General features: G+C 41.6%; 1 protein-coding gene across 2 annotated transcripts; it reads left to right on the top strand.

The window, feature by feature from the left end:
- On the top strand, positions 1-25,745 carry LOC139174438 (cell adhesion molecule CEACAM19-like). 2 transcript variants are annotated; one of them, XM_070764803.1, is made up of 7 exons: positions 1-96; positions 11,690-12,055; positions 13,346-13,556; positions 13,827-13,864; positions 14,571-14,653; positions 21,612-21,653; positions 23,353-25,745. In XM_070764803.1, the coding sequence occupies exons 1-7, from the start codon at positions 69-71 to the stop codon at positions 23,398-23,400; spliced, it is 816 nt and encodes a 271-aa protein (XP_070620904.1). In that variant the 5' UTR covers positions 1-68; the 3' UTR covers positions 23,401-25,745. The 2 variants fall into 2 exon arrangements, with proteins under 2 accessions (XP_070620904.1, XP_070620903.1); XM_070764802.1 differs by lacking the exon at positions 1-96 and adding an exon at positions 6,273-6,674.
- Positions 25,746-27,171: the final 1,426 nt, after the last annotated feature.

The raw sequence follows: 27,171 nt of genomic DNA on the forward strand, positions 1-27,171 counted from the left end.
TGACTCCAAAATGAAGCTCCTCTCTATCTTGGGAACTCCTGTCTCCGGCACCGTCGATCCTTCCCACCATGAGCTGGATTGGGCTAATCGTGGCAGGTGAGAAGGGACATTGGGAGGGGGGAAATTCCACAGCCCCTTACTGACCTCTTAGGAATCTGGATAGGTCAACCTTAGATAATCTAAGGGTAAAGTGTTGGGGGTTTGGGGATGACACTATGGAGTCCGGTAATGAGTTCCACGCTTCGACAACTCGGTTACCGAAGTCATATTTTTTACAGTCAAGTTTGGAGCAGTTAATATTAAGTTTAAATCTGTTGTGTGCTGTTGTGTTGTTGTGGTTGAAGCTGAAGTAGTCGCCGACAGGCAGGACGTTGCAGCATATGATCTTGTGGGCAATACTTAGATCTCGTTTAAGGCGTCTTAGTTCTAAACTTTCTAGGCCCAGGGTTGAAAGTCTAGTCTCGTAGGGTATTCGGTTTCGAGTGGAGGAGTGAAGGGCTCTTCTGGTGAAGTATCTCTGGACATTTTCAAGGGTGTTAATGTCTGAGATGCGATATGGGTTCCAAACAGATGAGCTGTATTCGAGGATGGGTCTGACAAAGGTTTTGTAAGCTCACAAAGGAAAGGGGAATTGGGCTGTTCTAGGAATCATGTATGTATGTATGTATGTATGTATGTATGTATGAACAGATAACAGAATTAGGGAGGGAGGGAGAGAGAAATTTTTACCTACAATTGACCTCCCCCAGCAAATGAAGGGGACCACAGCTTTCATTATGGGCATTGTAGTCCAGTCCACCTTGAATGCAGCCTGCTGGATCACACCAGCAGACCCCTCCTACAGGCGGAAAACCCATGATGGTTTAGTAACCATTGTTTTAAGCCTCCTAGTGTCACTCAAGTGAGGTGGGTGGTATAGGACTGTAATAAACGAAATAAAAGCAAAGATTTCTTTGATCTACAATGACCACATTAAGCAAGCCAATTAGCTTCTGCACCGTCGCACACCCACAGGCCCGATTCGCGTGAGGTAACCAGGATACGGTAAACGGGTCGACTCTCTCTCGGCGTTGCTAATGCGTGCCTGGAGCAAGCCAAACTGGTTTATCAATCCTGGTTAAACTGGTTTTTGTCTCTATGGCAGCAACTTCTTACAGTCAGAAAGAAGGAAATTCCTTCCCTCGTTAAACGTTTAACTCTCCTGATTCTATCTGGGGTTTAATACTGGCTTGTTCGCCCCTGGTTTAAAAGCAAGAGTGCCAACCAACTTTTCCTTGGTTCTCAATCTGGATTATTGAAGAGCATCCAGAGTAAATTAGGCTGAAGTACCAATATATCGATTTGCTGACCCCTTGACTTTCTTTTTTTAATTTTTTTTTAAAAAATTGATATTTAATTAATTAATTTATTATTTATTCATTTGTCCAATACACAATACATATGGAAGAGAATAGACATGAAGTAATATATATAAAGATAATATGTAAAAATAGAGAAGTTATATGAAAGGAAGAAAATATATATGATATATGAGATAAAGGAAAGACAATTGGACAGGGGACGAAAGGCACACCAGTGCACTTATGCACGCCCCTTACTGACCTCTTAGGAACCTGGAGAGGTCAATCGTGGAGAGTCTAAGGGAGAAATGTTGGGGGTTAGGGGTTGACACTATTGAGTCCGGTAATGAGTTCCACGCTTCGACAACTCGATTCTTAAAGTCATATTTTTTACAGTCAAGTTTGGAGCGGTTAATATTAAGTTTGAATCTGTTGCGTGCTCTTGTGTTGTTGTGGTTGAAGCTGAAGTAGTCGTTGACCGGTAGGACATTGCAGCATATGATCTTGTGGGCAATACTTTTAGGCGCCGTAGTTCTAAGCTTTCTAGACCCAGGATTGTTAGTCTATTTTCGTAGGGTATTCTGTTTCGAGTGGAGGAGTGAAGGGCTCTTCTGGTGAAATATCTTTGGACATTTTCAAGGGTGTTGATGTCTGAGATGTGGTATGGGTTCCAGACAGATGAGCAATAATCAAGGATGGGTCTGGTAAAAGTCTTGCAAAATTCCAAGACAAGACAAAGACACATACGAAAGACACATACATACTTTTCACAAGTCTAAGTTTCGGGCTCATCTGGAGACACAGCCCAAGTTTGTGGATGACCTAACGCTGGGTTTCTCAGCCTCCGCCCTTAGATGAGGCATGGACTGCAACTCCCAGAATTCCTCAGCCAGCCGTTGCTTAGCAACCATTGTAGAGTAAGCCTACAGCCAGATGGGTGGCAACTAAATTGAAGAACCAACCAACCCACAAAATAAATGTATTTATTTTATTTATTTATTTTATTTATTTATTCATTTGTCCAATACACAAATACATAGGAAGAAAAATAGACATGTGGTAATATATATAAGGGTAAAAGTGAACTTAAACTTAAAGATTTAGTTGTGTCCCACTCTCGGTGGCTTTATAGGCAAGTGCTCTCCATGGTACCGTCAGGCATAGTTTCCTTCGATTGCTGGGTGTTTGTTTTTGCATCAGTTTTGAGGTTATTGTGTCAGTGGGTCCTTTCCTTCCTTCCTTCGTGTTCCACTAACCGTTCCTAGCACAAAGAATTTGCACATGTGACATGGTCAGAGATGGTCAGAGTAGTCTTGTGATAAATAAATACAGTATTTTATTTTATTATTTCATTTCATTTCTTTTCTTTTTTCATTTTATTTTATTTAATATTTCATTTCATTTCATTTTATTATTTATTATCTATTTTATTTTATTATTTTATTTCATTTTATTATTTTATTTCATTTCTTTTCATTTCTTTTTTCATTTCTTTTTATTTCATATTTCATTTCATTTTATTATTTATTATTTACTTTATTTCATATTTCATTTTATTTTATTTTATTATTTATTATCGATTTTATCTAGTCTTCGGAGAGGGGCGGCATACAAATCTAATAAATTATTATTATTATTTTATTATTATTTTATTTCTTTTTATTACTTCATTTTATTTCTTTTCATTATTTCATTTCATATTTTATTTTATTTTATTATTTCGTTATTTTATTTTATTATTTCTTTTATTATTCATCTCATTCTATTATTTTGTTTTATTATTTATTTTATTTTATTATTCATTTCATTTTATTATTTTATTTTTTATTTTTTATTTTATTTTTTATTCATTCGTTATTTTATTTTAGGGTATGTCTCGTTTAATGAAAAGAAGTACCAGGGGAGACATGATAGCAGTCTTCTAGTATCTCAGGGGCTGCCACAAAGAAGAAGGAGTCACGCTATTCTCTGAAGCACCCAAGGGCAGGACAAGAAACAGAGAGTGGAAACTAATTAAGGAGAGAAACAACCTGGAGCTAAGGAGAAATTTCCTGCCCGTTAGGACAATTAATCAGTAGAACAGCTTGCCTCCAGGAGTTATAAATCCTCCGACACTGGAAGTTTTAAAGAAGAGATTGGACAACCATTTGTCTGGAATAATATAGGGCAGTGATGACGAACCTTTTTTTCCTCGGGTGCCAAAAAAGTGTGTGTGTGTGCTATCACACATGCGTGAATGCCCACACCCATAATTCAATGGCTGGGGAGGCCTCCTGCTCCCGGAAGCCCTCTGGAGGCCACAAACAGCCTGTTTCCCAACTTCTGGTGGGACCAGTAGGCTCACGTTTCGCCCCCCAAGGCTCTCTGGAAGCCAAAAACACCCACCCAGAGCCTTGGTGTAAGCCAAAAATCAGCTGGCCGGCACACACATGCACGTTGGAGCTGAGCTAGGGCAATGGTTCATGTGCCAGCAGACACGACCCCATGTGCCACCTGTGGCACCCATGCCATAGGTTCACCATCACTGATATAAGGTTTTGTGCCTGAGCAGGGAGTAGAAGACCTCCAAGATGCCTTCCAACTCTATCTATCTATCTATCTATCTATCTATCTATCTATCTATCTATCTATCTATCTATCTATCTATCTATCTATCTATCTAAATCTATCTATCTATCTATCTAAATCTATCTATCTATCTATCTATCTAAATCTATCTATCTATCTATCTAAATCTATCTATCTATCTATCTATCTATCTATCTATCTATCTATCTATCTATCTATCTACCTTTAAAGCCCTACATGGCATTGGGCCAGAATACATCCTGAACTGCCTTCTACCGCATGAATCCCAGCGGCCAATAAGGTCCCACAGAGTTGGCCTTCTCCGGGTCCCGTCGACCAAACAATGTCGTTTGGCGGGCCCCAGGGGAAGAGCCTTCTCTGTGGCGGCCCCGGCCCTCTGGAACCAACTCCCCCCAGAGATTAGAATGGCCCCCACCCTCCTTGTCTTTCGCAAATTACTCAAGACCCACCTTTGTCGCCAAGCATGGGGGAGTTAATATATTCTTTCCCCCTAGGCCATTACAAGTTATGTATGGTATGTTTGTGCGTATGTTTAGTTTTTTATAATAAGAGTTTTTTAGTTGTTTTTATTAATTGGATTGTTCATGTTGTTTTACCACTGTTGTTAGCTGCCCCGAGTCTGTGGAGAGGGGCGGCATACAAATCCAATAAATAATAATAATAAAATAATATCTATCTATCTATCTATCTATCTATCTATCTATCTATCTATCTATCTATCTATCTATCTATCTATCTATCTAGTCCAATACACAATACATATTGAAGAGGATAGACATGAAGTATTATATATAAAGAAAAGATATAAAAATAGAGGAGAAGATATATGAAAGGAAGAAAACATATATGAGATATGAGATAAGGAGAGACAATTGGACAGGGGACGAAAGGCACACCAGTGCACTTATGTACGCCCCTTACTGACCTCTTAGGAACCTGGAGAGGTCAATCATGGATAGTCTAAGGGAGAAATGTTGGGGGTTAGGGGTTGACACTACTGAGTCGGGTAATGAGTTCCAACTCTTCGACAACTTGATTGCTAAAGTCATATTTTTTTTACAGTCAAGCTTGCAGCGATTAATATTAAGTCTGAATTTGTTGCGTGCTCTTGTGTTGTTGCGGTTGAAGCTGAAGTAGTCATTGACGGGCAGGACGTTGCAGCATATGATTTTGTGGGCAATACTTAGATTGTGTTTTAGGCGTCGTAGTTCTAAGCTTTCTAGAGCCAGGATTGTTAGTCTATTTTCGTAGGGTATTCTGTTTCGAGTGGAGGAGTGAAGGGCTCTTCTGGTGAAGTATCTTTGGACGTTTTCGAGGGTGTTGATGTCCGAGATGTGGTATGGGTTCCAGACAGATGAGCTGTATTCAAGGATGGGTCTGGCTTTCTAGATCCAGGATTGAGAGTCTGCTTTCATAGGGCAGTGATTTTCAACCTTTTTTGAGCCCCGGCACATTTTTTACATTTACGAAACCCTGGGGCACATTGGGGGGGGGGGGCTAAAAAAAGTTTGGACAAAAAAAATTCTCTCTCTCTCTTCCTCCCCTTCGCTCTATTTCTTTCTCCCTCCCTTTCTCTCCCTTCCTTCCTCTTTCTTTCTCTGTCTCTCCATCCAGCTTTCTTTCTTTCTTCCTTCCTTCCTCTTTTTTGCTCTCTTTATCTCTCCATCCCTCCCTCCCTCTATGTCTTTCTCTCTCTCTCCTTCCCTACCTCTCTTTCTCTCTCTCTCTTTCTTTCTTTCTTTCTCTTTCTCTCTTTCTCTTTCTTTCTCTTGTTCTCTCTCTCGCTCGCTCTTTCTCTCTCTTGCTTTCTCGCTCTCTTGCTTTTTTCTCTCTTGCTTTTTTCTCTCTTGCTTTCTCTCTCTCTTGCTTTCTTTCTCTCTCGCTTTCTTTCTCTCTTGCTTTCTTTCTCGCTTTCTCTCTCTCTTGCTTTCTTTCTCTCTTTCTCTCTCTCTTTCTTTCTTTCTCTCTCGCTTTCTTTCTCTCTTGCTTTCTTTCTCTTGCTTTCTCTCTCTCTTGCTTTCTTTCTCTCTCTTTCTCTCTTTCTCTTTCTTTCTCTTGTTCTCTCTCTCTCTTGCTCTTTCTCTCTCTTGCTTTCTTTCTCTCTCGCTTTCTTTCTCTCTTGCTTTCTTTCTCGCTTTCTCTCTCTCTTGCTCTTTCTCTCTCTTGCTTTCTTTCTCTCTTTCTTTCTCTCTCTCTCTCTTTCTCTCTCTTTTGCTTTCTCTCTTGCTTTCTTTCTCTTGCTTTCTCTCTCTCTCTCTTTCTTTCTCTCTTCCTTGCTTTCTTTCTCTCTGAGCTTCACGGCACACTGGTTGAAAAGCACTGTCGTAGGGCATTCTGTTTCAAGTGGAAACAGAATGTTAAATATTGACTTGCAGAAGCTGGATGGAGCCATGCTCGGTAGATTTTTTCCCCTAAGGCTCAGCATGTTTTGGGTTCATAAGCCTGGCCTCCTTACTTAGCTGGTTCCTGATCCAAAGTCTTGGGGAAGTTCACTCAACTACCGGTAAGCATGTTGAGCAAGGCCAGGCAACATATTTGGAGCTGTGGACGCCTTCCTACACACCGCCCCGCCTGTTGCTGTCATCCTGAAACCCAACTGGTTTGGTTGGTGAAGTTCAGGAATCTGTAGGTGTAAAAGAGGAAGGGAAGGAAGAGAAGGAAGGACGGAGAACGATGGAGTTGGACAACAAACCATGAAGGTTCCGAGATGGGGAACTCCTTGGAGACTCGGTTCCTTTGCTGAAGGTGAGAAAGCGGAGCTGTTTTCCCTAGCAGGAGGGGAGTAGAGTTGAGTGGGCAGAGCTGGAAAAGAACGGGAAGTTTTTATGGGATCCTGGTTGTGTCCTTCAGGAGGAAAGTCCAGCAAGGAGATCTTGAATTCTATTCTGGGGCAAGGAGAGAGGTTGTATGCCTACATGGCATTGGACCAGAGTACCTCCGGAACCGCCTGCTACCGCACGAATCCCAGCGGCCGATAAGGTCCCACAGAGTTGGCCTTCTCCGGGTCCCGTCGACTAAACAATGTCATCTGGCGGGCCCCAGGGGAAGAGCCTTCTCTGTGGCGGCCCCGGCCCTCTGGAATCAACTCCCCCCAGAGATTAGAGCTGCTCCCACCCTCCTTGTCTTCCGTAAACTACTCAAGACCCACCTATACCGCCAGGCATGGGGGATTTGAGACACCTTTCCCCCAGGCTTATTATAATTTATGTTTTGGTATGTATGTGCTGTTTGGTTTTAATTATGATAGGGTTTTTAGTTTTTTAATATTACATTTGTGCCTGTATAATACCGTTTTTATCGTTGTTGTGAGCCGCCCCGAGTCTTCGGAGAGGGGCGGCATACAAATCTAATAAATTATTATTATTATTATTATTATTATTATTATTATTATTATTATTATTATTATTAGAATTTGGGTCTCCAAACTTGGCAACTTTAACACTTGTGGACTTCAACTCCCAGAATTTGTCAGCCATGGGAATTCTGGAAGTTGAAGTCCAAAAGTCTTAAGTTTGCCATGTTTGGAGACTCTTGGATTAGGAGAAAGGAGGACAGTGCTCCCTAGACATCAGATGTTGAGGATTATTTTATATTTTATTATTTTATTTTATTTTATGTTATTTTATTTATTTTACTTTACTTTACTTTACTTTACATTACTATTATTATTATTATTATTATTATTATTATTATTTAGTAGATTTGTATGCCGCCCCTCTCCGTAGACTCGGGGCGGCTCACAACAATAACAAGAACAATGTAAAAACAAATCTAATAATTTAAAAAACACTAAAAAACCCATTATTAAAAGCAAACACACACACAAACATTCCATGTATAAACTGTATAGGCCCGGGGGAGATGTGTCAGTTCCCCCATGCCTGACGGCAGAGATGGGTCTTAAGAACTTCACGAAAGGCAAGGAGGGTGGGGGCAGTTCTAATCTCTGGGGGGAGCTGGTTCCAGAGGGTCAGGGCCGCCACAGAGAAGGCTCTTCTCCTGGGTCCCGCCAAACAACATTGTTTAGTCGACGGGACCCGGAGAAGGCCAACTCTGTAGGACCTAACCGGTCACTGGGATTCATGCGGCAGAAGTCTTAAGGTTGCCATGTTTGGAGATTCCTGGATTAGGAGAAAGGAGAAAGGAGGACAGTGCTCCCTAGACATCAGATGTTGAGGGTTAGTTTATATTTTATTTTATTATTATTGTTGTTGTTGTTGTTATTATTATTATTATTATTATTATTATTATTATTATTTATTGGATTTGTATGCCGCCCCTCTCCGCAGACTCGGGGCGGCTAACAACAATGATAAAAAACAACATGTAACAATCCAATTTAATAAAACAACTAAAAACCCTTATTATAAAAAACCAAACATACACACAATCATACCATACATAACTTGTAATGGCCTAGGGGAAGGAATATCTCAACTCCTCCATGCCTGGCGACAAAGGTGGATCTTGAGTAATTTGCGAAAGGCAAGGAGGGTGGGGGCCGTTCTAATCTCTGGGGGGAGTTGATTCCAGAGGGCCGGGGCCGCCACAGAGAAGGCTCTTCCCCTTGGGGCCCGCCAAGCAACATTGTTTGGTCGACGGGACCTGCAGAAGGCCAACTCTGTGGGTTTCGTGCGGTAGCAGGCGGTTCCGGATGTATTCTGGCCCAATGCCATGTAGGGCTTTAAAGGTGATTACCAACACTTTGAATTGTGACCGGAAACCGATCGGTTATTTTATTATTTCATTTCATTTCATTTTATTATACACTGCTCAAAAAAATAAAGGGAACACTTAAACAACACAATGTAACTCCAAGTAAATCAAACTTCTTTGAAATCAAACTGTCCACTTAGGAAGCAACAATGATTTCTCTTTTCTTCTCGCAAATTATTTTTTCTTGGTCCTTTGGGAATAGTCCTGTCCAAATCAGAGATAATCAGAACTACAGAAAAAACATTGAGGACCTGTATATTTCACAAGTCCAAAAGAGGGCTGTGAAAATATTGACTGACCCCTCGCATTCTGGACATAAACTGTTTCAACTCCTACCCTCAAAACATCGGTATGGAGTACCGCACACCAAGACAACTAGACACAATAACAGTTTTTCCCTAAATGCCATCACTCGGCTAAACAAAGAATTCCATCAACACTGTCAAACTACTTACTAAGACTGCACTGCTATTACTACTAGTTTTTTCTCATCGTTCCTATCACCCATCTCCTCCCACTTAGGACTGTATGACTGTAACTTGTGGCATGTATCCTTAAGATTTTTATAAATATTGATTGTTTCCTGATGGCTTATTTGTAATCTATGATGATCATTAAGTGGTGCACCTCATGATTCCTGCCAAAGGTATCTTTTTATGTATACTGACAGCACATGCACAAAAGACAAATTCCTTGTGTGTCCAATCACACTTGGCCAATAAAGAATTCTATTCTATTCTATTCTATTCTATTCTATTCTATTCTATTCCATCCCATCTCATCCTATTCTATTCTATTCTATTCCATCCCATCCCATCCCATCCTATTCTATTCTATTTCTATTCCATTCCATTCCATTCCATCTCATCCCATCGTATTCTATTCTATTTCTATTCCATCCCATCCCATCCTATTCTATTCTATTTCTATTCCATCCCATCCCATTCTATTCTATTCTATTTCTATTCCATCCCATCCCATCCCATTCTATTCTATTTCTATTCCACCCCATCCCATCCTATTCTATTCTATTCCATCCCATCCCATCCCTTTCTATTCTATTTCTATTCCATCCCATCCCATCCCATCCTATTCTCTTCTATTTCTATTCCATCCCATCCCATCCCATCCTATTCTATTCTATTTCTATTCCATTCCATCCCATCCTATTCTATTCTATTTCTATTCCATCCCATCCCATTCTATTCTATTTCTATTCCATCCCATCCCATCCTATTCTATTATATTTCTATTCCATCCCATCCCATCCCATCCCATTCTATTCTATTCTATTCCATCCCATCCCATCCGATTCTATTCTATTCTATTTCTATTCCATCCCATCCCATCCCATCCTATTCTATTCTATTTCTATTCCATCCCATCCCATCCCATCCTATTCTATTCTATTTCTATTCCATCCCATCCCATCCTATTATATTCTATTTCTATTCCATCCCATCCCATTCTATTCTATTCTATTCTATTCTATTCTATTTTATTTCTATTCCATCCCATCCCATCCCATCCCATCCCATTCTATTCTATTTCTATTCCACCCCATCCCATCCTATTCTATTCTATTTCTATTCCATCTCATCCCATCCCATCCCATTCTATTCTATTCTATTTCTATTCCATCCCATCCCATCCTATTCTATTCTATTTCTATTCCATCCCATCCCATCCTATTATATTCTATTTCTATTCCATCCCATCCAATCCCATCCTATTCTATTCTATTCTATTTCTATTCCATCCCATCCCATCCTATTCTATTCTATTTCTATTCCATCCCATCCCATCCCATCCCATTCTATTTCTATTTCTATTTCTATTTCTATTTCTATTTCTATTTCTATTTCTATTTCTATTTCTATTTCTATTTCTATTTCTATTTCTATTTCTATTTCTATTTCTATTTCTATTTCTATTTCTATTTCTATTTCTATTTCTATTTCTATTTCTATTTCTATTTCTATTTCTATTTCTATTTCTATTTCATTCCATTCCATCCCATCCTATCCTATTCTATTCTATTTCTATTCCATCCCGTCCCATCCCATCCTATTCTATTCTATTCCATCCCATCCCATTCTATTCTATTCTATTTCTATTCCATCCCAACCCATCCTATTCTATTCTATTTCTATTCCATCCCATCCTATTCTATTTCTATTCCATCCCATCCTATTCTATTTCTATTCCATCCCATCCTATTCTATTCTATTTCTATTCCATCCCATCCCATCCCATCCCATCCTATTCTATTTCTATTCCATCCCATCCCATTCTATTCTATTCTATTCTCCATCATAAGACGCGGGTTTTTTGCAGACACCTTTCCATGAGAGGTAAGTGGTAGAACTGGGAAGAATAGAATAGAATAGAATGGAATGGAATAGAACAAGAACAGAATAGAATATATTAGAATATAGAATGGAACTGAACAGAATAGAATAATACAGAACAGAACAGGAATAGAATAAAATAAAATATGTTAGAATATAGAATGGAACTGAACAGAATAGAATAATACATAACAGAAAAGAATAGAATAAAATATATTAGAATATAGAATGGAACTGAACAGAATAGAATAATTCAGAACAGAACAGAACAGAATAAAATATATTAGAATATAGAATGGAACTGAACAGAATAGAATAATACAGAACAGGAATAGAATAAAATACGTTAGAATATAGAATGGAACTGAACAGAATAGAATAAGACAGAACAGGAATAGAATAAAATACATTAGAATATAGAATGGAACTGAACAGAATAGAATAATACAGAACAGAATAGAATAAAATATATTAGCATATAGAATGGAACTGAACAGAATAGAATAATACAGAACAGAACAGGAATAGAATAAAATAAAATACGTTAGAATATAGAATGGAACTGAACAGAATAGAATAATACACAACAGAACAGGAACAGAATAAAATATATTAGAATATAGAATGGAACTGAACAGTCGACATACCCAATTCCAGCAACAGGTACCATTTTTTCCTCTGTTCTCCTGACAGCCTGTTTCCTGGCCCTATGGGTCATTCTGGCCCAAGCCAGCAGGATCCGTATAGTGTCCATCCCAGAGACCCCGGCCGAAGGACAGAGTGTCACTTTCTCTGTGGAAAACGTGCAAGGTGACATCCAGAAAGTCAACTGGTCCCGAGGGGCAGCGTCTCAGGAATCTTCAAGGATCTTCAGCTTTTCCCCCGGGCAGTATCGTCCTCAGCACAACGGGGTTCAATTTACGAACAGGGAAACTGGTTTCCACAATGGATCCATGTCGATCACTGGGCTCAAACCCAGCGACGTCGGCCAATACAACGTTGACATTCTACTGCGGCCCAGGGAATTTCTCAAGGCCTCCATTAATCTCAAGTTGGCTAGTAAGTACGGGTCCTTGACTTATTTAGCCGTTTGTTTAGTGGCCATTCGGAGTTACAAAGGCCCCCCCCAAAAAAATGACATGACCATTTTTCATACTGATGATTGACCATTGGATTCTTGGAGTTAAACTCGAGTTTAAGATGAGTGGTCTTAAAACATGCTGTCTGGGGAACTCTGGGAGTTGAAGTCCACCAATTTTAAAATACCCTAGCTGGGGGATTTGGGGAGTTGAAATCCACCTGTATTAAAGCATGTTGCTTGGGGGATTCTGGGAATTGAAGTCCATCTATCTGCCTGGGGTATTCTGTGAATTGAGGTCCATCCATCTTAAAATACTCTAGTTGGGGGATTCTGGGAATTGAAGTCCACCCATCTTAAAATACTCTAGCTGGAGAATTCTGGGAATTGAAGTCCATCCATCTTAAAATACTCTAGCTGGAGAATTCTGGGAATTGAAGTCCATCCATCTTAAAATACTCTAGTTGGGGGATTCTGGGAATTGAAGTCCACCCATCTTAAAATACTCTAGCTGGAGAATTCTGGGAATTGAAGTCCATCCACCTTAAAATACTCTAGCTGGAGAATTCTGGGAATTGAAGTCCACCCATCTTAAAATATCCTAGTTGGAAATTCTGGGAACTCAAGTCCACCCAGTGAAGGGCTACCAAAATTTTTACTACCACACTGTGGGCATGGCTTATGCAGGACGTCCTACATTTTCTTTCAACATCTTTCAGTGCAAATTGGGTGCTCTGGGGTGGAGCTCCATTTTCGCTAGCCCACTGCATTTCCCCCCCCCAGTCCGGGCAGTAGCCCCCCCTTGAGTCCACCCATTAGTTGGTGAATACTGAGTGTTAAAGTCCACTCATTTTAAAATTTCCTAGCTGGGGAATTCTGGGTGTTAAAGTTCACTCATTACTTATTCTCCTGGGAGGAAACAGGGCCGGAAAAGGTGGGGTGAAGCCTCCATGGGGCCTCTCTAGGAATCTCCTGGGAGAAAACAGGGCCGGAAAAGGCAGGGAGAAACCTCTGTGGGGCCTCTCTAGGAATCTCCTGAGAGAAAACAAGGCCTCTACCCTCTCTGTGGAAACAGGGCCTCCACCCTCCCTGTGGTTTTCGCAATCAAACGCCTTATTTGCTTTTACATTCATTCCTATGGGAAAAATGGCTTCTTCTTACCAACTTTTCTACTTAAGAACCTGGTCACGGAACGAATTAAGTTCGTAAGTAAAGGGACCACTGTATAGGAATGGTTGACCCTGACCCTTCCATCCTTATTCCCATTCTAGCTTCACCTCTAGCCACGTCAACAACTTCAACAAATGCAACAACGGCGACCACGAGAACAACAGGAATCCCACCCATTAAAGAAGTTCCGAGAGAGCCTTCGAAGATGGGCTGGATCGTGGCCGGAGTGCTGGTTGGCGTTTTGCTTTGCGGGGCTGTCGGAGCTATTATGGTTTACCGGTTTGTCTTACGGAAATCGGAACCCAGCACAGGGTAGGGGTTTCCACACTCCCCCCTCCCCACATCCCACTCCAGTTGTTTGTGAGATTCTAATCAGCTCTCTAAATGTTGAAATTCAAAATTACAGGCTGGTTGGCCAAAAACATTTCTGGCATTCAGGTCAGAGGGAGAATTATGCCTTTCAGGTTCAGTTCCAGGCAGGAGGGGCGCCCCTCCCTCCCCAACGATGAGTAGTTGTGCAAGAGGTTAGATGTGTTGACCGGTCTTCATCCTCTTCCAGCTCATTTTCTCTCTTTTTTTTAGGGAAACAGGACCATCAAGGTCACCTCCATCTAAACATGGTAAGCGTATTGCTGGTAGTTCTTGACTTATGACCAATCACCTAGCCACCATTCAAAGTTAGCATCCGTTTGGAGTTACGAGGGCCCCGGCAAAAATGGCATGGCCATTTTTCATACTGATGATTGACTGTTGATTTCGGGGAGTTAAAGTCGAGTTTAAGATGCACACTGGCTGGGGAATTCTGGGAATTGAGGTCTATCTATCTGTCTCGGGAATTCTGGGAATTGAGATCTATCTATCCGTCTGGGGAATTCTGGGAATTGAGGTCTATCTATCCGTCTGGGGAATTCTGGGAATTGAGATCGATCTATCCGTCTGGGGAATTCTGGGAATTGAGATCTATCTATCAGTCTGGGGAATTCTGGGAATTGAGGTCTATCTATCTGTCTGGGGAATTCTGGGAATTGAAGTCTATCTATCTGTCTGGGGAATTCTGGGAGGTGAAACCCACCCCTCTTAAAACACCGTTCAAAGTTATGATGGACGCCCCTAACTTGTTGCCTGTATCCTTAAGATTTCTATTAATATTGTTTCTTCATTGCTTATTTGACCCCCTTTGACAATCATTAAGTGTTGTACCAGATGATTCTTGACAAATCTATATCTTTTTTTATGTACACTGAGAGCATATGCACTAAAGACAAATTTCTTGTGTGTCCAATCACACTTGGCCAATAAAGAATTCTATTCTATTCTATTAACTAGATGACAAAGAACCCATTTATGACGACATAGAGTTTCCACTGGAAACACCCAAGGATCCACTCCCTAACTCCGACCCTCTTGCGGTGAGTTCCCATTGGTCTTCTCCTTGGTCTCTTCTGAGGTTGAACAGCGAAGGAGGTTGATGGATCAGGAGAGGGGCAGAGCGAACCATGGGCCAGTTCTTGAGTTGGTGACCTCCTTGGAGTAGAAGATGGAAGAGAAGGTTCCACAGACCAATGTCCCATTTCTTCCCTCTGGAAGCACAGATGCAAAGAGCAACTTCTTCCTTCCTTCCTTCCTTCCTTCCTTCCTTCCTTCCTTCCTTCCTTCCTTCCTTCCTTCCTTCCTCCTTTCCTTTCCTTTCCTTTCCCTTGCTTCCTAACTGCCAAAACAAAAGCCTGCACTAAATGCCTCCATGTAATTTTAATTTTATTTATTTTATTTATTGGATTTGTATGCCGCCCCTCTCCGCAGACTCGGGGCAGCTAACAACAGTGGTAAAACAACATGAACAATCCAATTAATAAAAACAATTAATAAACCCTTATTATAAAAAAACCAAACATACACACAAACATACCATGCATAACTTGTAATAGCCTAGGGGGAAAGGATTGTCGAGGGATGGATTTTTTAATTAGGTAGACTCGGCAGGCAGGAATCAAAGTAAAACAAACTTTATTTAGTAAACAGAAAATAAAATAGAGTGTGCCAGGAGCGGCACTTTATAAGCAGCTATAACATGGCTGAAAACAGAAGAATATAGATTGGAATGCTTGCCTACGTAAGCAGACGGATGTGACATGTAGGAAAAGATATGAATTGTGGGAGTGATGTATGAGGGGGTGTGCTCAGAGGGGAAAACACACATTAACTCTTTAACTACTGAATGTCTCTGCTGGCTGGCAATTCTCAGCGTGACACCCCTTCTTTGGTAGTTATCAGGGACATTGGTTCACATAAGGCACATTTTCTCGGAGAGGTATTCGTGTTGGTCAGCTGGCAGTGGTTTATTCAGCACGTCAGCGATCTGTTCATTTGTAGGCACATATTGTAGTTTCACGAATCCTTGTTGCACATATTTTCTTGCATTCTTATATCTTAAGTCGATGTGCTGTGAACGGGCTCCCACATATTCAGCTTCAGCAATGAATTTTACTGAAGTATTGTCCTCCATAATAACAATTGGCTTCATTGGATCAGCCCAGATACTATTAATGAGAGCAGAAACATTGATTAAATCATTACAACAGTCAAAAACACAAGCATATTCGGACTCAGTGGAGGAACAAGAAATAAATTTCTGCTTTCTAACTTTCCAATAAATTGGACAACCATTCAAAAACATTATAAAACCAGAAGTACTTTGATGAGTTTCAATGTCACTCGCCCAATCAGAATCTGCATAGCAAATCAATTCAGGATACTTGTTGTGTTCTGGTTCCAGGAACAATTTTATGTCCATCATGTACTTCATGTATCTGAGCAATCTCTTTATGCATGTCCAATGAAATATAGTTGCGTTGCCTACGTGTCGTGACAACAAATTCACACTAAGTGAAATGTCGGGTCTTGTCCAACTGCTAATGTATAACAGAGACCCAATGACTGAGCGATAAAGTGTTTGGTCCTTAAACAAAGGACTGTTTTGGTATGTCAACTTGTAAAAGTCTGTCTGCATTGGAGACCGACATGGGCGTGCATCAGCCATGTTGCATTGTTGCAAAAGTTGATCAATCTTGTTTGCTTGTGAGAGGCTAAACCCCTTCTGAGTTTTCTGAATCTGAACCCCTAAGTAATCATGAATGTGTCCTAAGCTTTTCAGTGTGAAGTGTTTCTCTAAACCTTTTGCAAAAATCTCACTCATACGTTGATTTGGACCAATGTAAACAATATCATCAACATAAACAAGAACAATTTCATAAACATTACCTTGCCCTTTTGTAAACACGCATTCATCAGAGTCGGACTTAATAAAGCCCAATGAATTTAGTTTGTCAATGAGACATCTATGCCACATTAAACCAGATTGTTTCAATCCGTACAGACTCTTTTGCAGGCGCCAGACATGTCCTTCCTGGTCCTGGAATCCGGGTGCACCTTTCACGTCGATTTCTTCATCTAGATCAGCATTCAGATAGGCAGTTTCGACATCGAACTGGAAAACTTCTAAATGCAGGGCAGCGGCAGTTGTTAAGGCGATTTTGACACTTTCATTTCTGACAGTAGGTGAATAAGTATCGGTGTAATCATCTGGAAAAGTCTGAGAGAAGCCTTGTGCTACTAATCTTGCTTTGTATAGTTCCTCACCATTTGGCTTTCGCTTAATTCTGTAGACCCATTGTGTACCAATAACTCTCTTGTCTTCTGGAGGGTCAACGTGTTTGTACACCTTAAGTTTCTTTAAACTGTCAAGTTCAGCTTGCATGGCATCATGCCATTTTTCTTGTTCAGGTTCAGGTAAATGTCTTATTTGGTAAAAATTACCAGGAGGAAGTAAAACATTGTTGCAAATAACAGGAAACAGTTTTTGAGTTGCTTGCGCTTGATATCTCTGAGGAGGAACTCCTTTTGTGGTTCTCCTAGAACGTCTTAGAACTGTGGTCCATTCATTTTGGTCATATCCGTCTTCATTTGCATCGCTAGTAACATCATCTGTGACTGGTGAAGACTGTACATTGCGCTGTACCTTGGGCATCTTTAGGAAAACAAACTGAAGTATCATTACTGTGTATTCTGGACCAATTTGTATCTTCCTCAAATTTTGCTGAATTGGAAATAACACCTCTGTAGTTAGCGTCAGTAAATTTGTAGTACTTGGAACTATCATCAAAACCTATAAATCTCAGTCTTTCTGCCACTGGACCGCCCTTCTTTCTCTGGGCCAGTGGAATGTTAACCATGGCATACGAGCCAAAAATGTGAAGGTTTTGAATGTCGGGTTTCTTCCCTTAAAACATGTAGTACGGAGTTTGTTTTAAAACACTGCTCCAAGTACGATTAACAAGGTAGTTTGCATACCTTAGTGCTTCGCCCCAGTAGGAATTGTCGAGATCAGCGTCTTCTAGGAGACAGCGATATGTAGTCTGTAGAACACCTTGGCGTCTTTCAACAATCCCGTTGTGATGAGGAGTGTATGGGGCTGAAGCTTGGTGCCGTATTCCTTTGCGTCTCATCCAGTTCTGGAATCACTGAGACATGAACTCACCGCCACGATCACTTTGAATTCTTCTGATACGGACACCAAATTGATTTTACACCTGTGCAGCAAAGTCTGTAAAGATCTGAAACGTCTCTGATTTCTGTTTCATTAGATACACAAAACCATATCTAGAAAAACTATCAACAATTGTTAAGAAATACTTATTGTTACTCCTAGTAGGCCGAAATGGACCGACAATGTCGGTATGAACCAAATCGAAAATGTGTGAAGACAAACGAAGGGCATGCTTAGCAATGGGGGGAAGCTTTTGATTTAGATTTGTTTCAAACAAAACAGTCGAGATAAATAGGACAATTACTATCGACTTTGAAACCGTTCACGCACTCGGGCATCTTGGATAAGACATCATATGAAGCATGGCCCAAGTGACGATGCCAACGGTGGATGCACCTGGAATGAAAAGGTTTATTTGTTAGTACAGGTTTAGCATTTGCAACATCATGCGGAACACCTTGAGATTCATTGGCTTTATGAGCCTCTGATTTTATAATAGCAGCAGGTTTTCTCTCTGGGCCTGCGCTTTCATGGTTTGGAACGCTCATACTTACATCTACCAGTGAACGAAAGTTCGGCTTCAGGTAGAAAACACCACCAATCGGAATGGCATATGCGACAATAGTTCCATTTCTAATAAGATGGATATCATAGTTCAGGAGCATAGCTTTGTAGCCTAAGTCTTTGTTTAGGCGATGAAGGCTAAGTATGTTGCTTTCAGATTTTGGAATGTAGAGAACACGTGGAATCATCTGGTCCAGTTCATCTATGTAGATAGTTCCTTCTCCTTCGACTCGGGATAGGTTATTTGAGAATCCATACACCTCCTTTATGTCAGACTCATGTAATTCAGTAAAAAGTTCTTTTTGGTGAGTAATGTGAAAAGCAGCTCCGCTATCTAAAGTCCATAAGTGTTTTGTGCTGTACTCACAATTTGAATCAGGAACATTTTTTAGAAGCACGGTATTGATTGTAGAGTGTGATTCACCTTCGGGAATCTTGTTGAGCTGATTTGGAGTTACTGGGACTCCTGCGTTCCAAATTAATGCCTTCTTCTTCTTTTAATGGCGGCAAGGCGGAAAATTGCTCTTGAGTTGCAGCCGGCATCTGTTTCTGTAGTTGAGGACGTGGTGCCAACAATGGCTGAGCCGACTGAAGTAGAATTTGCACCGGTTGCACGGGCGTAGCAGGAACTTGTGGTGGTTGTACCTGTGATAATTGCACCCCTTGACTTGGTTGGGGTACTTGTTGTGAAAATGTCTGTTGAGGTACAAACCTTTCTTTGTCTGCAGAGTAGAATTGTTCTGCTGAAGCTTCTTTATTTATTTGGAAATCTAAAAAGAAATCCTTTTGGCGTAAATCAACATTTTTCTTCTGAACTTGAAGCGGTTGTACCTGTGAGAATTGCACCCCTTCACTTGGTTGGGGTACTTGCTGGAAAAAAGTCTGTTCAGGTACAAACCTTTCTTTGTTTGCAGAATAGAATTGTTCTGCTGAAGCTTCTTTATTTATTTGGAAATCTAAAAGGAAATCCTTCTGGCGCAAATCAACAATTTTCTGGCCATCTAAATTTTCTGGTGACCTGCATTGCTTAAAATGGTCACTGGATGGCGATTCTGAGCTTTCTGGCAATAAAACAACATTTTGGTGCAGTTGCATAATTTGGCCACCAGGTGGCGCATTTTGGATCTGGCTTGGAACTGAGCCAAATTCCTGAGGATAAGTTGGACTGGGTATTTTCTCAATTTGGGCACTGGGTGGTGCTGCACCTAGTTCCTTGAATGCTAAGGAATGCATGATGTCATCATACTGTCTTTGTACAAACACCATTTTCTCCTTTTTTTCTGGTAAACCACTTATTTCTTCTTGGCAAAACATTAATTGCATGCTTGTTATCTCATCAAGTTTGATCTGTTTTCTGATTAATTCAGTACAATGAAATCCTATAAGATCCTTCTTATGCTGTATTAAATCACAAGCATTGTTGTCTAGCTTCAATTGTAATAAACATTTTTGCATTTTATTAATTTCAAGTCTCAAATCATTTGCTAAAACATTTGCAGTCTGCATATTAATACATTGTGAGAAAGGCTGACATTCTTTTGAAGCTGACTCGGAAAGCTTTGGCAGAGCTCCAAGGATATTTTGCATAGTTTCTTGCTGATAAGAATTTGTTTCTGTTTCAGTGGCTTCAATAGTGCATTTTAAATTAGCCTGTGTGCTTCACTCAAGATTCAAAACATTTGTTTTTTGTAATGCCACTGGATTAATATTGCTTGCATAATTCTTCAGAGGACACTGTTTTTCACAGAGAAATGCTTTTTGCTTTGCAGAGAAGTTAGGAACATCAGTGAGAGTTTGACTGTCTTTTAATTCTGGCAAGCAATAAATTTTTGTAAAAGAGTCATTGTTAGAAGCGTCATTGTTATTCACATTTTGCTGAGCTCTATCTGGAATCAGAGATAAGATTCTTTGAGAAGAAATTCCTTGTGCTTTGGAAGCAGGCATAGTGTTTCCAGCAGGAATGTTGTTTTGAGAGAAGATAGGCAGCTGTTGAGCTGAGAGCGGCATTATATCTTGTTCCGAAGGAGGAATATCAAAAACCTGCTGTCGTCTTCTTTTTGCAGGCATATCTGCCTGACTAGTTTAAAAAATAAACAACCATCCTCTGCTACCATGTCGAGGGATGGATTTTTTAATTAGGTAAACTTGGCAGGCAGGAATCAAAGTAAAAAAAACTTTATTTAGTAAACAGAAAATAAAATAGAATGTGCCAGGAGCGGCACTTTATAAGCAGCTGTAACATGGCTGAAAACAGAAGAATATAGATTGGAATGCTTGCCTACGTAAGCAGGCGGATGTGACATGTAGGAAAAGATATGAATTGTGGGAGTGATGTATGAGGGGGTGTGCTCAGAGGGGAAAACACACATTAACTCTTTAACTACTGAATGTCTCTGTTGGCTGGCAATTCTCAGCGTGACAAGGATAACTTAACTCCCCCATGCCTGGCGACAAAGGTGGGTCTTAAGTAATTTGCGAAAGACAAGGAGGGTGGGGGCCGTTCTAATCTCTGGGGGGAGTTGGTTCCAGAGGGCCGGGGCCGCCACAGAGAAGGCTCTTCCCCTGGGGCCCACCAAACGACATTGTTTGGTCGACGGGACCCGGAGAAGGCCGACTCTGTGGGACCTTATCGGCCACTGGGATTCGTGTGGTAGAAGGCAGTTCCGGATGTATTCTGGCCCAATGCCATGTAGGACTTTAAAGGACATTACCAACACTTTGAATTGTGACCGGAAACCGATCAGCAGCCAGTGTTGCAGAAACGTGGGCGAATCTAGGAAGCCCCACGATGGTTCTCGCGGCCGCATTCTGCACGATCTGGAGTTTCCGAACACTTTTCAAAGGTAGCCCCATGTAGAGAGCGTTGCAGTAATCGAACCTTGAGGTGATGAGGGCATGAGTGACTGTGAGCAATGACTCCCTGTCCAAATAGGGCCGCAACTGGTGCACCAGGCGAACCTGGGCAAACGCAAATGTCAATCAGGCACATCAAAGCTTCACCTATTTTAAAATATGCAAGGCAATTTACATAAAATGAGCCAAGCTTTGATCTCACCATGTGACTGCCATCTTGATTTTTATTTTTATTTTTTGTCCCGCTTGGTTTAATGGCTCTTTAACATTTCTCTTAAAACTGCAAAGTCAAAAGGAAAGGGAAGGGAAGAGTTTATTTGTTTGTTTTTAAATAATCTGGTTTTCCAGCTTTAAGGAATTCCCCACCCACAATAACCCTGTGGTTATATATTTGTCTCTCCTTACAGCCTCTCCCAGGGACCTGCCCCAAGCTGAACTCAAACTACACGGTATGTTTCAACCAATGAAGGGCTGCAAATTTTTTTACTATCACACTGTGGGTGTGGCTTGCTGGCCATGTGACCAGGTGGGAGTGGCTTGGCGATCATGGGACCGGGTGTGTGTGGCTTAAAGGTCATGTGACTGACTTAAAGGTGGCCAGCTTGATGTCACTCTCGTCAAGGGTTTGGGTTAGGGTTCGGTTGCCTGGCCTTTCCTAGCCTCAAAGAGATACAATTTCTCTATCTATTTACTATTATTGAACATTCAAAATACAGTATACTATTTAATTCTATGTATATATGCCATATGTGTACATACATATTACACACAGGCACACAAAAATATACATTATCTACTATATAAACTATATGTGTATGTACACACACATACACATGCACAGCTCTTCTCAAATTATACACATTCAACCTCATTTACTGCGATAGGAAAAACAGACCCAGAGCCCAGAAGGGAAAAAAAGGGGGGGGGGGGGGAAATCAATTTTTTTCTACTGGTTCTGCGTACCTGACCGTACCAGTAGAAGAACTCAGGTGATTATCCTAAGCAGAGCTTTCATGTGGCTTAATTTATAATAATCCCAAAACTGGACACTGGAAAAAAAACCCACAGCTTGAGGTGTGTTAAGACATCTTTTAACCAATTTTCCAAAACATCCCTGTTTAGACTGGATTTGACATTTTTTTGTCCACCTATCGTGTCATTGCCAATGATCTGGGTATAGGTGGCTGTTGTTTTTTGATGGTGTTGAAAGTTGTCATGCCAGGATGTAAGCTGATCAAAAATAAAGTGTGGTCGGGCAGTAGGGAAAGCAAGTAGGATGCTTGGCTGCATAGCTAGAGGTATAACAAGCAGGAAGAGGGAGATTGTGATCCCCTTATATAGAGCGCTGGTGAGACCACATTTGGAATAATACTGTGTTCAGTTCTGGAGACCTCACCTACAAAAAGATATTGATACAATTGAACGGGTCCAAAGACGGGCTACAAAAATGGTGGAAGGTCTTAAGCATAAAACGTATCAGGAAAGACTTCATGGACTCAATCTGTATAGTCTGGAGGACAGAAGGAAAAGGGGGGACATGATCGAAACATTTAAATATGTTAAAGGGTTAAATAAGGTTCAGGAGGGAAGTGTTTTTAATAGGAAAGTGAACACAAGAACAAGGAGACACAATCTGAAGTTAGTTGGGGGAAAGATCAAAAACAACGTGAGAAAATATTATTTCACTGAAAGAGTAGTAGATCCTTGGAACAAACTTCCAGCAGAAGTGGTTGGTAAATCCACAGTAACTGAATTGAAACATGCCTGGGATAAGCATAGATCCATCCTAAGATAAAATACAGGAAATAGTATAAGGGCAGACTAGATGGACCATGAGGTCTTTTTCTGCCATCAGACTTCTATGTTTAGTCGACAGGACCTGGAGAAGGCCAACTCTGTGGGACCTTATCAGCCGCTGGGATTTGTGTGGCAGAAGACGGTCCCAGAGGTATTCTGGTTTGATGCCATGTAGGGCTTTATGGGTCATTATCCAACACTTTGAATTGTGACCGGAAACTAATTGGCAGCCAATGTAGGCCAATTGCGTTTTGCAATTGACTGATAGCAATTTTGACAATGCCAAAGGTGTGTAACTATATTTATTGATGTGTTTTTCTTTCTCTCTCTCTCTCTGTCTGTCTCTTTTAGGATTTACTCTACGGAGACAAGTCCGTTTACTCGGAAATCAAGAGATGATACTATTGCTGAGAAATTCCTGAGTCAACTCGGATAATGACTCATCCAAAAATGTTGGGATGAAAAGTACTGTAATGCAAATATTTCTGTCTTTATGGGATCAAAGACACTTTCTCAGCCACACTGTGAGCACAACAAATAACTTTAACCTATTGTCAAATCCAGATTTTAGTGCACCCAAGGCTGTCTTTTGATGGAATGGAGTCGAACACAATTGGGCAATCACTTGGCCATCCTCTTTCGCCCAAATTTTGGCCTACGATTTAGAAGAGCTTGGGGATGGTAGAAGAAATGGACAGCTGGGGCTGTCACTCAAGATAGACTTGATCAGAGAGGTTGGACTACAAGACCTCCAAAGTCATTTCCAACTCAATCATTCTGTGATTGTGCAATTCTTCTAGACATTCTGAGGACCCCAAATAATTCAAAAGGCATAAACTCCTGATGTGTCTCTCAAGATCTCGCACAGATGTCCGACTGACCTCAACCTTTGAGACCAAGTGGTCAGCCTAGAAGATGGGCTGTTCTGAGACAGCCAAAAAGTAGTGAGGACCTCATAGGACCTCTGAGGATTTCACCAACGTTGGTTTTCTGTCTCCAAGAGGAAGCGAATTTAAACCCATCGTATGTCTGTAGACATCTCCCATCTGATGTTTGCCTTGTTTTTCTACAAACTCAATTCCATTGAGGACCACATCAGGGCTGTGGTTGACCTTGGAGAGGGCGTGAGGGCGTGCGGGCGTGCGCGGCCGACTGGGTGGGCGGGCCATCTTGACGCCACTCACTGGGCATGGCTGATTGGATGGGTGAGACCAGCTGGGTAGGCGTGGCCAGTTTGACACCATTCCCCAAACTTCTGGCCTGATGTTTCACATTGGGTAGACCGGACCAAAGCAACAAATGAGCCTTGGTGGTGCAGTGGTTAGAGTGCAGGACTGCAAGCTACTTCTGCTGACTACTGGCTGTAGTTCACCAGTTCAAATCTCACCAGGCTCAAGGTTGACTCAACCTTCCATCCAGTGAAGGGCTGCAAATTTTTTATTACCATTCTGTGGGTGTGGCTTATTTTGTGGGTGTGGCTTGCTGGCCATGTGACCAGGTAGGAGTGGCTTGATGATCATGTGACCGGGGATGGATTAAAGGTCATGTGACTGGCTTAAAGGTGGCTAACTTGATGTCACTCATGTCAAGGGTTAGGGTTAGGGTGCCTGGCCTCTCTTCGCCTCAAAGAGGTATAGTTTCCCTTACTGAACATCTAAAACATACTGTTCAATTCTATGTGTATATGCCATATGTGTACATACATATTACACACAGACACACAAAAATATACATTATCTACTAGGTGTTCTGTCGGGCTCTCCGGTATACTCCTCCCAAAAATTCACAGGTACAAATTTCAGACACACACACGTTTGAAAATTCAAAACAATGTTCTTTATAATGAAAATTCACTTAAACTAAGCCCTCTTTTGGTATAGCAAAGAGCACTCGTCTCCAAACAAACTGGTAATTTGTACAAGTCCCTTATCAGTTCTGTGATACTTAGCTTGCAGCTGTGAGGCAATTCACAGTCCTTCTTCTTACACAAAGTGAAACACACTTTGCCCTAGTTAAGTTTCAAAGCGGGGGGAAATCAGCACACAAAAAGTCAAAGTCAGTAAAGCAGTCATGAAACACAATGATCAGATAATCCTCCACAATGGCCAAACCCACAGGCTTCTCTTTATAGCAGCCTCACTAATGACCACACCCAACCACAGGTGGCCTCATTTTCTTTGATAATAATCTCTCAGTTGTTGCTGCCTATGCATCGCTCTCCGCATGCGTGGCTGTATCATTAACTCTTGTTCTGAATCCAAGGAGGAGCTGGGTAATTGATCTCCTTCTGAGCTGTCTGCCCCACTCTCCTCCTCCCTGTCACTCATTTCTTCTTCGTCAGAGGAGCCTTCATCAGCAGATTCCACCGGGGGCAAAACAGGCCTGCAGCATGTGGATGTCTCCCCCACATCCACAGTCCTTGGGGCAGGAGCTGGGCCAGAGCTAACCACAACACTAGGTATATAAACTGTATGTACACACAAGCACGCACAGCTCTTCTAAAATTGTACACATTCAACCTCATTTACTGCGATAGGAAAAACAGACCCAGAGCCCAGAAGGAGGAAAAAAAGGGGGGGGGGTCAGATTTTTTTTCAACTTGTTCTACGTACCTGACCATACCCATAGGAGCCCATCACTGCTCCATCCTTCCAAGGTGGGTCAAATGAGGACCCAGATTGTTGGGAGTGATATGCTGATTCTGTAAACCACTTAGAGAGGGCTGTTAAAGCAGTGTGAAGCGATATATAAGTGTAAGTGCTATTTATTTATTCATTCGTTCGTTCATTCATTCATTCATTCATTCATTTATTGGACTTGTATGCCGCCCCTCTCCGTGGACCCAGGGCGGCTAACAACAGTGATAAAAACAGCATGTGACAATACAATACTAAAACAGCTAAAAACCCTTGTTATAAAACCAATCATACATACAAACATACCATGCATAAATTGTAGAAGCCTAGGGGAAAAGAATATCTCAGTTCCCCCATGCCTGACGGCAGAGGTGGGTTTTAAGGAACTTACGAAAGGCAAGGAGAGTGGGGGCTATTCTAATCTCTGGGGGGAGTTGGTTCCAGAGGGCTGGGGCCACCACAGAGAAGGCTCTTCCCCTGGGTCCCGCCAAACGACATTGTTTAGTTGACGGGACCTAACTGTTAGTTGTTAGTTTATTTTCGTAGGGTATTCTGTTTCGAGTGGAGGAGTGAAGGGCTCTTCTGGTGAAATATCTTTGGACGTTTTCAAGGGTGTTGATGTCCGAGATGTGGTATGGGTTCCAGACAGATGAGCTGTATTCCAGGATGTGTCTGGCAAAAGTCTTGCAAAATTCCAAGACAGGACAAAGACACATACAAAAGACACATACATAACATAAAAAAGGAGCCTAAGCTGCTCCGTACTTTTCAGAAGTCTAAGTTTCGGGCTCATTTGGAGACACAGCCCAAGTTTGTGGATGACCTAATGCCGGATTTCTCAGCCTCCACCACTTGATGAGGCGTGGACTGCAACTCCCAGAATTTCTCAGCCAGCCGTTGCTTAGCAGCCATTGTAGATTAAGCCTACAGCCAGATGGGTGGCAACTAAATTGAAGAACCAACCCACCCACCCAATAAATGTTGTTGTTTTAAAGATTTAGTTGTGTCCGACTCTCGGTGACTTTGCAGTAGTCCCTCACCTATCGCGGGAGTTACGTTCCAGACCTGGCCGCGATAGGTGAAATCCGCGATGGGGAATTTATCCTCCTTCCCACCAGCTCCGGATGTCTGGAGGCGAGCAACGGCCGGCTAACCTTTCCCCCCACTACTACTTACTCTGTTCTTTGCAGCAGTTCGGCCAAATGTTGTCTTTTTTGCCTTGCCCCGGCTGTAAAGTCCCTGGTTAGCTGCCCCGACTGTTTCTTTTTCTCTCTCTCTCTCTTCCGCCCTTGAGCCCAGTCTGGAAATCCCCACCACGTCGCGTTCCTTTCTTTTTTTTCCTTTCGGCACTGGCGAGGGGGATTGAACGAGGGGACGGGCCTCCGCCGGAGCTCAGTCCCCGCCCCACTCATCATTTGGGAGTCCCGCTGGAATTATTCTAGCGCTCGTTTGTGTGGTGAAATGATTCAAATGAAGCTGACTTCAAAACCCGCGATGAAGTGAAGCCGCGGCAGGTGAAGCGCGATACAGCGAG

This window comes from Erythrolamprus reginae, chromosome 11 (assembly GCF_031021105.1).
Source record: "Erythrolamprus reginae isolate rEryReg1 chromosome 11, rEryReg1.hap1, whole genome shotgun sequence".
NCBI classification, from domain to species: Eukaryota; Metazoa; Chordata; class Lepidosauria; order Squamata; family Dipsadidae; genus Erythrolamprus; species Erythrolamprus reginae.

Coding starts and splice junctions, on each gene's coding strand:
- LOC139174438 (XM_070764802.1), top strand. CDS start 6,623: ATGAAGGTTCCGAGATGGGGAACTCCTTGGAGACTCGGTTCCTTTGCT. Junction 13,557..13,826: donor AAATCGGAACCCAGCACAGG/GTAGGGGTTTCC, acceptor TCTTTTTTTTAG/GGAAACAGGACCATCAAGGT. Junction 13,865..14,570: donor GTCACCTCCATCTAAACATG/GTAAGCGTATTG, acceptor TCTATTAACTAG/ATGACAAAGAACCCATTTAT.